The sequence below is a fragment of the Chrysochloris asiatica genome, unplaced genomic scaffold (genome assembly GCF_000296735.1).
Source record: "Chrysochloris asiatica unplaced genomic scaffold, ChrAsi1.0 scaffold00111, whole genome shotgun sequence".
NCBI lineage: Eukaryota > Metazoa > Chordata > Mammalia > Afrosoricida > Chrysochloridae > Chrysochloris > Chrysochloris asiatica.
Genome location: NW_006408629.1, coordinates 5223231 through 5238130, shown reverse-complemented (window position 1 = coordinate 5238130; position 14900 = coordinate 5223231). Strand labels below are relative to the sequence as shown.

General features: G+C 37.5%; 1 protein-coding gene across 1 annotated transcript in view; it reads left to right on the top strand.

Annotated features, from left to right (window-relative positions):
- Positions 1-14900, top strand: part of KIAA0825 (KIAA0825 ortholog) — a 645731-nt gene that overhangs the window by 248933 nt on the left and 381898 nt on the right. Inside the window, exons 17-18 of the mRNA XM_006867876.1 lie at positions 161-323; positions 2102-2192. Of these exons, the coding sequence (XP_006867938.1) occupies positions 161-323; positions 2102-2192 (254 nt within the window). The remainder of the gene's footprint in view (positions 1-160; positions 324-2101; positions 2193-14900) is intronic.

Here is a 14900-nt window from a genome sequence, read left to right as displayed (position 1 = left end):
ACTCTGCTATGTAGCCTCTGAAAATGTATTCTGTCCTGAGTCAAGTAATGCACCAAAATCTAGCAAATGTGTTAAAAGGGTATTTTGGATATTGATCAGTTTATTTTTAAAAAGAATATATGCTCAGTACCGTCACAACTTGTGATTTTTTTCCTTGAAGGAATCCTTAAAAGAACAGTTGTTTTCAATGAATGGCTCAGAGAAAAAGCCATTATCCATCCGACCTTTAAAGATGACCTTGAGGAGTGTGGAAGATCAGCCTTCTGCCTTTAACCCTTTCCACGTGCATAAGGTGTTTAGTGAAAACATGCTAGATCAGGTATGTGGACATTAAATGGTAAATTTAATTTTAAATGTGTGTTTCCGTTACACAAGTAAGAAAAAAACAAAAAGGCCTTGCCTTTGAATATTTACCCATAAATTTTGCTAATGAGCAAAAAATCTTGCTCTTATTTGCATGGTCTGCAGAAACTGACTTGGTAAAAGTTATTTTACCTTCTGTTTATTTGTCAAATGGATTCACTGATTTAGTCTGTAAAACTTAACCTTTGACAGGGCAGCTTACCAGGGGCAGAAGGAACATCTGTTAAGCTGTATCTATAGAAGGTCTGAAGAACCAGGCATTTGGTAACATTCTTCATCCTTCTTGATTCACTACCCTTCCACCCCCAAAACACACTCACAAAATACCTTGCAATCCTTATGAATGCATAAAGTAAATTAGCAAATTGTTTTCTTGAAAGTTATTTATAGCACACTGAGTTTCTATTTTAAGCCGCATGAGGTAAATGTGCTTTTTTATAACCCCAAGCACATTCCTAAATTTATAATGGATTTGCAAATTATCGTAAAGTCAGGGTATTTTGAATAAAATCAGTGTGATAAACACCATACATTTTTTCAATGTCAGATTATGTCAGAGTTTAAATTGCATGTTTCACTAGTTATATTAAAAAGACCATCTTTATATCAAAGTACTTGAAATGTTAAGTTGCTTTTGCTTTGTTTGGTGACTTTTTCCAGAAGGTTCTTGACAGACAATTTGAACTAACAGGGCAGAAGAGAAGGATTGCTTGACCTAGAGCTCTGACGAAAATAAGAATTAAAACAATGGCCTAATTCAGGATGCAGATAATATTTTTGCCATGCCTGTTACAGCCCTAGTCTACATTCATCAATACTGTAGTAGAATAAGACCTTCAAATGCTGACAACCCAGAGCAGAATTCTCCTGCTGCATGACAGGATTGTAGTGCTCGATTAATCAGCAGGTGACAGGGGATAGTTCTTGTTGGATTTTAAACATCTGTCTGGACTCTTATTATCAAAACTCTTTAGTTATAAGGGGCATAAGCATCTATAATACTTTAAAACCAAATAGATCGCATAAGTTTGTTTATTGGCTGCTCTCCTGCATTGTACATTAGATTGCTCCAAACCATAAATAATCATTGTACCTGTGAAATTACCCTTACTACACTTAAATGACATGTTTTATTGAGTTCTGAATTATGATATTCTTTTGAGTAGTGATTTTCTTCCTTCATTGTGAAATTATTAAATGAGAAAAAAAATAATTTATGCTATTGATATTTACAAGTCCTTGCGATCTCTCCTTTAATGCATGCATTAACCAAAGAGCATTAACATTTTACCTTAATAAAGCTGTGTCTCATCATTTGAAATTTAATGGTTCCAAGATAGTTTGTTTTTTCAAATCAAACTTCTAGGTGTTGAAAGAAACTATGCATTACTATGATCTATGAAAAGTCACCAGTTATTTTATTTGCGTTTCAAAGAGTCACCCTCTCAGAGAAACTTTTTGAGCAAATGCCATTAATACTTGGAAGAATAACTACTCAAGAAATTGATTTATATTTTTATAAATAATGACTATATCCCCAAATGGATTTATAAATTAATTGCTGTCTTATTGGGATAAAATCTTCTTCTGTGGACATGATTGATGTTATCTGTCTAAGTCCTTGTTTTGGACCCCCCTCCTTCTTAGTTAGTCTATCACAGCTGGAGCTTTAATTTACTGATCATATTAACTCTGATTAATAACTAACAATAGCGTCTTCTCATTTATCAACAGTCAGCCATCATAAAATGGAACTGGAATTGGTCAAACTTGCTGCCAAACTATTTGAGACTGGATAAAATGACCTTCAGTACACTGCTCAAAAACAGGTAATAAGGTTGGGAATCTTGTGAGTCTGGTTGGGGAAAAAAGATATATATATAAACCTGTATACATTTACCAGCATGTTTTTGAGAAAAGTAAAAACATCAGAAGGGGAATCTCTTTTCTTTTCTCCCTCTCTGGTCTCTCTTCTAAAAAGAATGGCTAAAGGTTTATGAAATTCAATTTCTAAATGTTGTTTCTCTGTAGTAAGCATTTGCCAAGGGCAGTTAAATTCTTATCAGAGATAAACTCAGTTGATTTTCATCTGAATTTCAAGTATATTTGACGTTGCGTTTTTAATAGTTTAGAACTGTAAACATCAAAAGTTAGGGATGTGAATGTTACTATTAAAAGATACCTTTGTTTACAAACAATTTAATGAATGCATACAAAATGCCAAGTCAAATCAGCTAGTCTAGTCAAGGGAAACATATAAGTAAAACTGTCATGATTGAATTTTTCACTTTTCAGCCAGTTATTTTGGTACAACAGGGCAACCCACTAAAATTATAATCCAATTTCAGCCTAGGAGCTCACACATACAATTTGTTTTACACAGAATTTTTTTTTGTATTTTGCATCAATTAACATTTTCATACCTTTATTTTTCAATGAAAAACTGGAAGTTTACATTTTTAAAAATTGGATTTTCCTGTCAAACTTCACATTTTCAAATAAGATATATTTGTGTGATTCTTTTTATTGCTTAAGTATCATGTATTTGCTTATAGCTGAGTATGAGAAAAATCTATCCCATCTTTGTGATGTAAACTGTATTCTCTTATCTTTTTGCAAAAATATTAGATATCATTTTTCCTGAAATGACAATGACATAGTAGAATTGTCAAACTATCCTTGAGCAATCGGGGTACATATAAGAATATATAAGAGAAAGAAAGATTGTAGTATTTCCCTAATGGAGGTTGAAAAAAAAAAAAAAAGGCAGTTTTATTGCCAATAAAAGCTGTGGCTTAGATATATGGTCACAGTGGGCTTCTTAATATTTCACCCCTGAATTAAGATCATGCACTTATTATGGGAAGAATTGAACCATCTAGAAACTTCCAGGCTAAGAGCAGAGCCTTCTCCCAGCAGCAAGCTTGTTGCTTGGCAGCTAGCTGTCTGGAATGTACCATGTCCATGCAGAAGTCCCCCACTGATGCACCTGTCCTCTCCCAAAGTTGCTTGGAGAGGTGAGAGATGGGGAGGGGGCTTGGTGGTGGAGGAGAGGCCAGGCTCTTGTTGAGCTGAAATTATCTTTATATAATGTTAGATGTCCTTCTAGAAACAAACTAATCAAGAGATAATTTATCTTTTGTTTTTGTTTTTATGCTATCTGGAAAGATTTGTGTTGTGTAGATTAACTCTACTATGATATTGTACTACTACATTTTTTTCAACTACAAATTGCTTCTTCCAATCCACTAAATGGTGCTCTAGGGGCAAGAAGGAAAGATATTGGCACATCCTTCAAAACTTACTGTATAATATTCACTCTTAAGTGAATTTGTGTTTTAAGCAAAAATACGTATTGTTATTTTTGTTTAACAACTTTATATATACTTCATTAGATCACTAGCTATTAAACTCTATTCCCCTGAGATACTATGTGCACTTGTAAGTGGAAGGAAAGAACTCCCACAAATTCAGCCAGAAATAACAGGTCAAAACAGTTCTCTTGGAAAAAGGTCATAAATTTTTAATAGAAACAGCTAGAGTCTCATCTTAATATGAACCTTAGATTTTTCAAAGAATGGCATGAAAAGCATTCTATTCTAAACTATCACACACCACAAGCTACAATGAACATAATTGATCTACCTTAGAAGGATGAAAGACACCTGAGAGTTTTTAATCTCTTCTAGCACCTTCCGTTTTATTTTAAGACTGTTGTTTATGAGATGTGATTAACATTGAACTGGTAAGGAAATTATTTCTGTTATTACCTCTAAAAGACACTTCTGTGTGGACTTATCTGAGAGATTCTGGTTTCATTTTAGTGTGTTGAAGGTGTGACAGTGCTGGTTGTGTAGAATATACGTATTTGAAAGTAACACTACAGAACATTGAGATTTTAGATTGAGACTTATGGATATACCAATTCTACATTGGCAAAGTGACATTTCTTACCATTGTGGTGGTTGTTCAGTGCCATCGAGTCAGTTCCCACTCATAGCAACCCCTGTATAGGTTTCCCAAGGAGCAGTTGGTGAGTTTGAACTGCTGACCTTAAGGTTCACAGTTCAGGCAGAACCAAGACCAGAGGAGAAAACTCAGAGCAGCTCAGCTAAGTATGCCAGAAGAACCCACTAATTAAACAAGGAACTTGTTTCTGTTGCTTGTTTTATTGGTGATCCATCTGTACTAATTTATTGCTACACAACAACAACAATGGTCTAGTAAATGTATGAGGTTGGGAATGTTGTCTAAGCACATAATGTTTGAGAGAAAATGAACTTATCTATACTATGGAGTCCTGGTGTGGTGCTGTGGGTTAATGTGCCAGATTGCAAAACCATTTGAACTGCAAGGTCGGCGGGTCAAGCTCACGAGCTGCTCCTCAGAAACCTTACACAGGGTCACTATGGGTCAGAACCGACTTGATGGTACTTAACAACCACAACGACATACAGGTAGGAAAAAGTTCAGGAGAAGCAAATGCTTCCTGTTCATTTCCTAAAATACCTTTGTGCCTGGTCTTAAGTTTCAGTATAATAAACAGCCCACCTGTGAACTTACTCCCCCAAGACCATAAATGCTTGGAGTGAACCAGATCCCCCTCACTCCCCAAACAGGATGGATATGTGCAAATCTCTTGGGTTCTCAGGCCAGTCCAGTTACCTTACAAAAGTTATCACAACGGTTTGACTTTGGATTTCATCATCTTTAAAATGAAATCATAATCATTATGGACTCCTTGTGTGGCACTACAGGATAATGCACATCCCCCTCATGGGAGAATATAAATTCCACGAGATTAGGGCCTTACCTATCTTATTCCACCTGTTTCCTTAGTACCTAAATGAGTCCTTGAGCTCATAGTAAGCTCTGAGTAATATTTGTTGAATGAATTTGTGAACACATGAAGAATAAGAATGCAAAGGAAAAAAGTCATCTCTGACAGAGAAGCACAGAGTTGTTGTTGTTATTAAGTACCATGGAGTCGGTTCCAACTCATAGTGACCGAGGCTGTAAATCTTTACAGGAGCAGAAAGCCTCATCTTTCTCCCAAGGAACCGCTGGTAGTTTTGAACTGCTGACCCTGAGGTTGGCAGCCCGACTCATAACCACTACGCTACAGAGTAGGCACTCTTTAAATATGCTCTTTAACAGTCATATTGGTGTGACACGCACACTCTGGGAAATCTCAAGTAAAAATTATCTGTGTGCATAATATATACATTTCCTAATCTTTTCCAAATTTGCCTGAAAATAATGTTAATTAAGAGCTATCATGGTGTGGGGCTGTAGGATAAGCACTGGACTGCTAACTGAAAGATCGACATTTTAGATTCACCAGTCATTCCTTGGAAAACAATATGGGGTTGCTGAGTCAGACCTGATTCCAAGGCACTGAACAATAACAACATGTTTAAAAATGCCTGTTATTTATTTATTTCGTTTATTAGACGTTTGGTTCAGATTAAAAATGCAAGAAGCTGATCTTTATTTTTAATCAATCGATTCAGTTCATGCAACAACAACAACAAATTCTATTCATTCCTTCATGATTCAGGGATCTTTTGACATAGGAGTGATGTTCTTGGGTGCCATTGAATCAATTCCAGCTTGTAGTGACTCCATGTAATGGAGTAGAACTGCCCCATAGGGTTTTGTTGCTGTAATCTTTGAGGAGGCAGATCACCACATAGTTCTCCCACAGTGCTGCTAAGTGGGTTTGAACCACCAACCTTTTGGTGAGCTGCCGAATGCTTAACTGTTGCACCACCACAACTTTTACATATATGATAGGATTCCTATTTGTTAACTGATACTAAAAACGCAAGTTGAAAAACTTAATGGAACGAATAGGCACAAGTGCCTCAGCAAATTAATTAGAAGTGATTGTCAAGGTATTTGAAGAAATACGTATTAGCTGGGGCCTCAGCAAGGTGATCTAGAATATATATGTAAATGATATATGCCTTTCAACTTAGAGAATTTGCCATTGTGGAAAATAAAGACTCCTTAGAGGTTCAGAAAATCAACACATATATCAGTACTACAACTTTACCTTTAATGCTTTATAAGAGTAAGTGCAGTGATTGTACATTGATCTTTTGAAATAATAATAGTACTTTTCAGTTTCTTGCTATTAGTTTCTTTCTTTCTTTCTCACTCACATTAAAATAAATCCAGAATACCAAATGAGAAGGTGATTGCATTTGCAGGCAAGTTCACCAAAAGGAACACTCTACTCCTTCATTCATGGCGAATCTCCAGATTGCCATTCTGATATTGTTTTCTTTGTCGCTGGAACAAATTTATGTTGCTTCTTTCTCTTTACCTTATTTATTCCAGAATAATTCCCAAGAATTGTGGTGCTGAGAATATTCTGTGAATATAGTAGAGTGCTCTGTTATTTTAACCATCTAAATATACTGCATATGAGTTTGGCTTCGAATTGAGCAAACACAATTAAACTTGATGGCAGGAACAGCAGAAGGGGTGGTGGTGGCAGATTTCTGGCTATCACTTTGGGGCTTTTCCAGGTGTACAATAACCATACATCTGAGAGGAAACAGAGACTAGAAAACATGTTTGAAAGAGCCGTCGGTCTGTGGAGTTGATTGTTTACTTTTGATAATAATTATTATTGTACCTTTACCCTATATTAGATTATAGTGTGTGCCCTGGGGTGTGTAGAGAGTAGAAAATATTGCCTTTGGCCTCAAACTGCATACACTGCACTCTCAAATGACCGTTCTCAGGCAGTGCTACCATTAGTACAATGTTTATAGTTGTGCATGGCAGTAAATTCCGGGTGCAGCAGCAGGCTGCCTGGTTATGGAGAGGTGGGTTTAAGAACAGGGGGAAGCTGATTTTACGAGTGCACACCTCTGAGCCATTACATTCATTACATATGCCATGGCATTCAAATTGGTTGGATTTTTTCCCCACCCCCTGTGCTCTTGCTCCCTAGAACACCCTTTCTTCCCACCTCCACCAAAAAGCCTCAGGCTCAGTAACACTTCACCTTCTACGATTGTATTTTCTCATACAGAAATAGAGAAAATTCCTTCCCACCTAAAATCCTAAAGCAGCATGGGTTTGTTTTTGTTTTTTTTTTTTTTTGCATAGATAATGGATAACATGTATTTAAATTAATACTTGATCCTCAAGATTTCTAGGGGTTCGAGATAGGGGATAGGAGCCTTAATGCATGGTGGTGATGCACTTAGCTGCTAACCAAAAGACTGGCAGTTTGAAGCTTCCCAGCAGCTGAGGGAGAAAGACCTGGTAAAAGATTATTGTTGCTGTTCAGTGCCCTTGAGTTAGAGCTGACTCACAATGACCCTGATTAAGGTTTCCAAGGAGCAGCTAGTGGGTTTCAACTGCCCACCATGTTGTTAGCAGTCCACTGCTTATCCTACGGCACCACACCAGGACCCCATAAAATATCCTATGGAGTGGTTCTGTTCTGCCACATGAGGTCACCATGGGACGAAACGGACTCAATGACATCATCAACAACAAAACAGGGATTCAGTATATGAACTCAATAAACTGATGAACGTTAGTTGTTTCCTGATAGATACCGTGTGCTTGCTAAAGTCTTCTATGATACATAAAGCACTTTCACATAAATCTTCTCATTTGAACAACCATGTAATGGGAGACAGATACTACTAATGAGGTTACAAAATGTTAAATGATATAAACAAGGTCACAACTATTATGGTATATGGCAACTGGAACTCAAACCATCCTCCTGGTCACTTAGAAACAGAATTAACTGTGTATTTATTGTAATACTTCTGGTGATAATGAAGGTAGCTAATACAGAGTACTCGCCACATGGCTGGAACAATTTAAGTGCCTTAAAAACATATTCTTAACTCATACTCCTACATCAACCTCATAAAGTGGTTACCATGATCATGTTTTTAACCACATCACTCTGCTACTTCTGCTTCAAGAAGAAACTTTTTGTCATCTTACGCAACCTGACAAACATTTTTGAGCATCGGTGGCACTGTACGATAAGCACTGGACCGTACGTTTGGTTTGAATTGCAGGGTCGGCTTCAATTTCATGAAAGGTATTTATTTTCAACAAATTAGCCATCTATTATTTGATAGTAGATCTACATCAAAGGGGCCTTGAGTTCTGTTCCACAAAATTCTTAATCCATTGTGAACTTTAACTTTGATGGTCGCAAGACTCCTCTCTTCACATCCCTGTAGCCCACTCAGGAAGGTTGTATCACCTATTGTGAATCTCCTAACTATCCTTCCTCTACTTCAGTTTTGTTTCTATCATTACTAACTAGCCTCTTGTCTCATGTCTTGCAGAAAGAGGAAAGTGCTGCTCTTAAATATGGAGACCTTATATGTGTATGCAGGAGCTCTGGTAGCGTAGTGGTTATGAATAGGACTGCAAACCACAAGTTCAGCAGTTTGAAACTACCAGCTCTTCCGAGGGAGAAAGATGAGGCTTTCTGCTCCCATAAAGATTTACAGCCTCGGAAACCCTGTACAGGGTCGCTAGGAGTCGGAACCGACTCCACGGCACACAGCCACTACATGTGTATGCGTTATATAAGTTAATGGGTATGATTTAAATAAAGGTCTCCATTACTTTAGTGAGGTAGAAAACAGACAACCTAAATAAATATGTTAAATGCTCTTGACAGAAATGCAGAATTGGCAAAATTTTGATGAAAGGAAGGTATAATAATTTTTTCAAAAGGAGCCATAAGGGGAATTTTTTGCTTGTCAAAAATGAGCCAAAATTTACTTTGTAATGAAATTTTCCCTGCCTAATTATGCATTCACATACTGGCACTGTTCAGCTCTTGCAATGGATCAAAAGCTTGCAATGCTCTTGCAACGGAGCACATTCTTTTTGCAATGACTGTTCTTTAGATTGTTTCCCCAAATCCTCTGTGATGTTTTTCTACAGAAAGCTTTAGCATGAGTTCTACTCGCGGGTGTTGTCATAGGCCTATTGATTCCATTTGGTTGAAGATTAAAAAAGCACTGACTGCAGTCCAGCTTATTGATCACTATTAAATATCTCAGTGTTTTCTATTACTATACCAAGGGTTAGCAAAAACGAGACAGACCGCCGATGAGGTGGATTGGCACGGTGGCAGCAGCAGTAGACTCAAGCTTAACAGTTGTGAGGATGGATCAGCTCTGGGTAGTGAAGTTTCATTCTGTTGTGTTTAGGATCACTATAAGTTGGAACTGATTCAACGATACATAACAACAGCAACAACATATCAACATATCAACATAAAATGAGATTGTTTCTTTGAAGAGATTTTCAACTAAGACATAATAATGACAGACACTTAAATGCTTATTAAACAATTAAATATTCTAATAGATCCAAACAACTACAAATATTGTTCACTTTATGTATTTATGGTGTCCTGGTGTGGCAAGCACTGGACGGGTAGTCTCAAGTTGGCAGTTTAAACCCATTATCCACTCCTTGGGAAATCTCTATACAGAGTTGCTATGAGTCTGAACAGACTTGACAGCTCTTAACTAGTACTATGACTTATATCGACTTCTGGTGTGGTGCTATAGGATCAGCACTGGATTGTGAACCATAAGGTCAGCAGTTCAAACCCACCAGCTGCTCCTCAGAAATCCTTTATAGGGTCACTATGAGTCTAGATAGCACTTAACAACAACAACAACTACTACTACTACTTATTATTTATATAACATTTACAATATTTATTATAGTACTTTTATGTTGTATATGAAAATAGGATACTTATAAAAAAACTTTCTTGTACCATAAATGAAACGCTTGCCTTTACGAGCCTCTAAATATGGTCCCTTTTTTCATAACATGAGACTTAGTGAAATTTAAAAAAAAATTAAAGTAGACGTTTTTGCATCCAGAATATCATTGTTGCTGTTAAGTGTCATCAAGTTGGTACCATTCAGAGCGACTGAGTTTCTGAGGCTATAAATCTTTGCAAGAGCAGAAAGCTTCATCTTTCTCCCATGGAATGATAGGTGAATTGAGCCACCAATGTTGTGGTCCGCAGTCCAGCGTTTATCCTACAGAGCCACCATGCTCCCATCCAGAGTATTAATACCAATCTAATTTAAAATTGTGCTTTAAACAGTATACAGGATATACACACATGGCTTATTTCAAATGGTAGGAAGATACAATATAAAATATGAAAGGCTCCTCCCCAGCCCTCAGTCACACAAATCCCACTCCAGTTACAACCATTTGAAGCATTTCTAGTTTCCTTTTGGTTAATAAGTATAGTGGATATGTTGTTGTTGTTGTTAAGTGCCGTCGAGTCGGTTCCGACCCATGGCAACCCTGTACAGGGTTTCCGAGGGTGTAAATCTTTACGGGAGTAGAAAGCCTCATCTTTCTCCCACGGAGTGGATATACTATACCTTTTTTTTTTTTTAAATTCATCAATTTAAAATAATTGTTGATTAAATTTAATATTTGCATCTATTCCAAAGAAAGGTGATCCAACTGAATGTGAAGATCGTTATATAATGTCATTAATATTGCATGCAAGGCAAGTATTTTTGTTGATGATAATCCAAAAACAGTTGCGGCAGAGTATCAACAGACAACTACCAGAAATTCACACAGGGTTCAGAAAATGACATGGAATAGAGGATATCCCTGCTGCTGTCAAATGGATCTTGACTGAAAGAAGAGAATACCAGAAAGATGTTTAACTGCATTTTATTGACTGTGCAAAGGCATTTGACTGTGTGGACCATAACATGTTATACTTACATTGCAAATAATGGGAATCCCAAAACTCTTAATTATACTCATGTAGAACCTGCACATAGACGAAGAGGCATTTGTTGCTATAGAACTGGGGATACTGCACAATTTAAAAATCAGGAAAAGTATTATAGGGTTATATCCTTTCACCATATCTATTAAATCTGTGTGGTACTGTAGGATAAGCACCGGACTGCTAACCACAAGGTTGGCAGCTTAACCTCACCAACCACTCCTTGGAAACCATCTGCAGGGTCACTATGAGTTTGAAATGACTCCAAGGGCACTTGACGACAACAACAATAATCTAAGAGCAAATAATCTAAGAAGCTGGACTATATGTAGAAGAATGTGGCATCCGGATTGGTGGAAGACTCACTAACAACTTGTGATATGCAGGATTTTTTTTTTCTTATGTTGAGGTGTAATCCATGCTGAATGAAGGCTGTAGTGTTTGATCTTCATCAATAAGTGCTTCAAGTCCTCTTCACTTTAATTAATTATAATAAATTAACCATGCCAATTTCATGTCACATTAATGTAGCACCATTTAGGTAGGCATGTCTCTCTTAGTGTGCATTTATGGTGTTCGCAGGTTTTGGCTGTATGTTGCACCATCATGTGCAACATTCTTTCCTGATGCTGTTGGAATAAAGAAGAAACATAAGAGAACATAGGCGAACCTGTTTTACAAATGACCAAATGTTTAAACAGATAAGAACTATATTTTTAAAATGCAGAGATTTAAATTATAATTTTTTTTTCCTGCTATTGTTAGGCTTACAAAATTACAATGACTCTGCAGCACCTATTGCATCAAACACCAATTCTTCTGTCTTGACTTCAAGGCCGTCATCTGGTTGTCCCATTCACCAAATGCATCTTCTATAACAAGGCCGCCCATCCCTCAGTTCACTATGGAGTGGGGTAGCCCGTGGTTCAAATCCCTACTTTACAACTTTCTCTAAGCCTCCTTTTTCCTACCTGTGAATAGGAATGGAGCCCCTCAGGTGGTACAAATGATTAAGACTTCAGCTCCTAACTGGAAAGTTGGAAGTTCAAGTCTTCCTAGAGGCTCCTTGGAAGAAAGGCCTGGTGATTTACTTATGAAATATCAACAGTTGCAAACCTATAGAACATAGGGATTGCCATGCATGTCAGAGTAGAATGATAATAGCTTTTTAACTGTGTGACTTGGCAGAGGAAAAGACTTAACTACCTTTATGTAGCACAAGACCTGGAACATAAGTCATGCCCTATAAATGTGGCGCTGTAGGATAAGCACTGGACTGCAAGGTTGATTTGAACCACATGGTCGGCGGCTCAAACTCATTAGTTGCTCTTCGGAAACATTAAACAGGGTCGCTGTGGGTTGGAATCAACTGGGAGGCACTTAATAATAATAATAGTTGCTTTTAGTTATTGTTTGATCCATAGACCAGAGTAAGTTACAAGCACTAAATATATCCCAGGGACAAAATAGTAAGTTGGACAAGCCTCCAAATAATTGAAAAATAGTGGAAGAGGAATTAGAGAGAGAAAGAAGAGAAGAGGAGGGAACCATCCAGAACATTCTCTTTATTAGACTGTGGAATGCCTGTAAGGGTTCATGGCACAGGTGAACTCAGGAAGCTGAAGCCTGGATTTCAGGAGCCAAAGCAAGGAAGATCTGGCCTGAAAGGGTCATTATTGGTAATCAGCCATTCGACGAACATTAAAAATCTGCTGTGCACCAGTTCCTCTGCTCAGCTGTGGATTTGGAGTGACTCAGAAATTATGATCCAGATCTGGGGTCTGAGTAAAAGGCACCAGCATCCAGGATGAAAGAGACCTGGGTATCGGCCCTCAGAGAGAGACTTTTCATCATTTCCTGACCAAGCCTCAGGTTTAGCTCAGATAATTGGTAGAGATGATGCTGTAGAAGACAAGACTCCCGCCTCTAGACTAGAACAACTATTTGGAAGTCATTGCTTCCCCAATGAAACTAAGTAGAAACAAAGTATATCTCCTCCACCTTTGCTCAAGTTTATCCCTGTACTTGCCTTGATTGTTGTCCTCCAACCTCTGCCCTTCCCAGACCAGCTCAAGTCCATCATGAAGCCTCTCTCCTGTCATGTAGCTCTTAACAGCCTCATATTCCAATTCCCAACTCCTTGTTGTGGTTCTTGAGTGCCATGGAGCAGGTTCTGACTCATAGTGACTCTGAGTAGGGTTTCAGAGACTGTAAATCTTTATGGGAACAGAAAGCCTCATCTTTCACCCACAGAGCAGCTGGTGAGTTTGAAGTGCCGACCTTCTATGAGTTATTGTATAAGTTAACATATACAACAGTAACATAAACATTGTATATGTCAGTGTTGCAGCATGTGCTATCTTGTACTGTTCCTTCATGTTTGTTTGGTTATCTTGTCTCCCCATGTAGACTGTAAACACTTGAGAACTCAGCTCTCAGGCACTTCAACGGTGAAAGCATGGGTGGTTCAGTTAATGCCCTTTGGTTCTTGGTCTAAATATACTGTGTTTCAGAATTACTTACTTTTGCTTTTAGAACTCTCTGAGATAAGGAAAGAATCACTAAGAGAAAGAGGTTTTGTTAATTCATTTTTGAAAGCTCAAACTAATTTTAATTACATATATACTTATTAGAAGTTAAACAATACAGAAATTTTGTAAAGTGTAAATTACAAATCTCTCATTCTGACTCACAGCCTCCCTGATAATCCCTCTCACCTGAGTTAACAAATCTGTTTTCTTAATTCTCATCAATTCTCATAGCCTTCAAGCATTAAGTCATCATTTTGAGTGGAGTTTTAAAAGATCCAAAACAACACAAAAAAATCAGGATAAATGCTGTAGCGTAGAAAAAACCAGCAAGTAAAAATAGAATTATTGTTGTTGTTAAGTGCCATCCAGTCAGTTTTGACCCATAATGACCCTGTATAGGGTTTCCAAGGAGTGGCTGGTAAGCTTGGATCACCAACCTTGCGGTTCAAACTGACCTTGTAGTCCAGTGCATTAACCCACAGCATCACACCAGGACTCCTAAAATAGAATACTATAGTTTATATAAAATGAAAGTTTTATAAAGCCATAAAGAGATATGGCATTTAGTGTATGACCTGAAGACTTAAGGTCAAACAATTGATTGCCCCAGGCAAATTAATTAAAACCTAGCAATAATCAGAGTTCTAGGGTAAACATTTGGCCTCAATTGGTGAGCTTTAGAGAACTAGTTGTTATTTTATTGATTCTAACTCCTGGCCACCCCAAATGTGACAGAGTAGAATTGTATTTCTTGGGTTTTCAGTGACTGATTTTTTCCCTGATCACCAAGCCTTTTCTTTCAAAGAGTCTCTGTGTGGCTCCAAATCTCCAACTTGTGCTGGATAGCAGGTGAGCATTTTAACCAATTGCACCTCCTAAGGGATGTCATGATTTGGAGACCAGTAACCTGACTAATTGGAGTCCTGGTGTGGTATTGTGGGTTAATGTGCTGGATTGCAAAATTGGTTTGAACTGCAAGGTCGGCAGTTCAAGTTCACCAGCTGCTTCTCAGAAACCCCATATGGGGTCACTATGAGTCAGAACCAACTCGATGGCACTAACAACAACAACAGCCTGATTAATAGTTTATTTATTTTTTTTTTTTCTTAAATGATTTATTGTGAATTATGTGACAGTTTACATGGGAGAACATTAGTTTTACATTCATCCTATCGTATATCATCTCATTGCCATGGTTACAATCCCCTCCATGC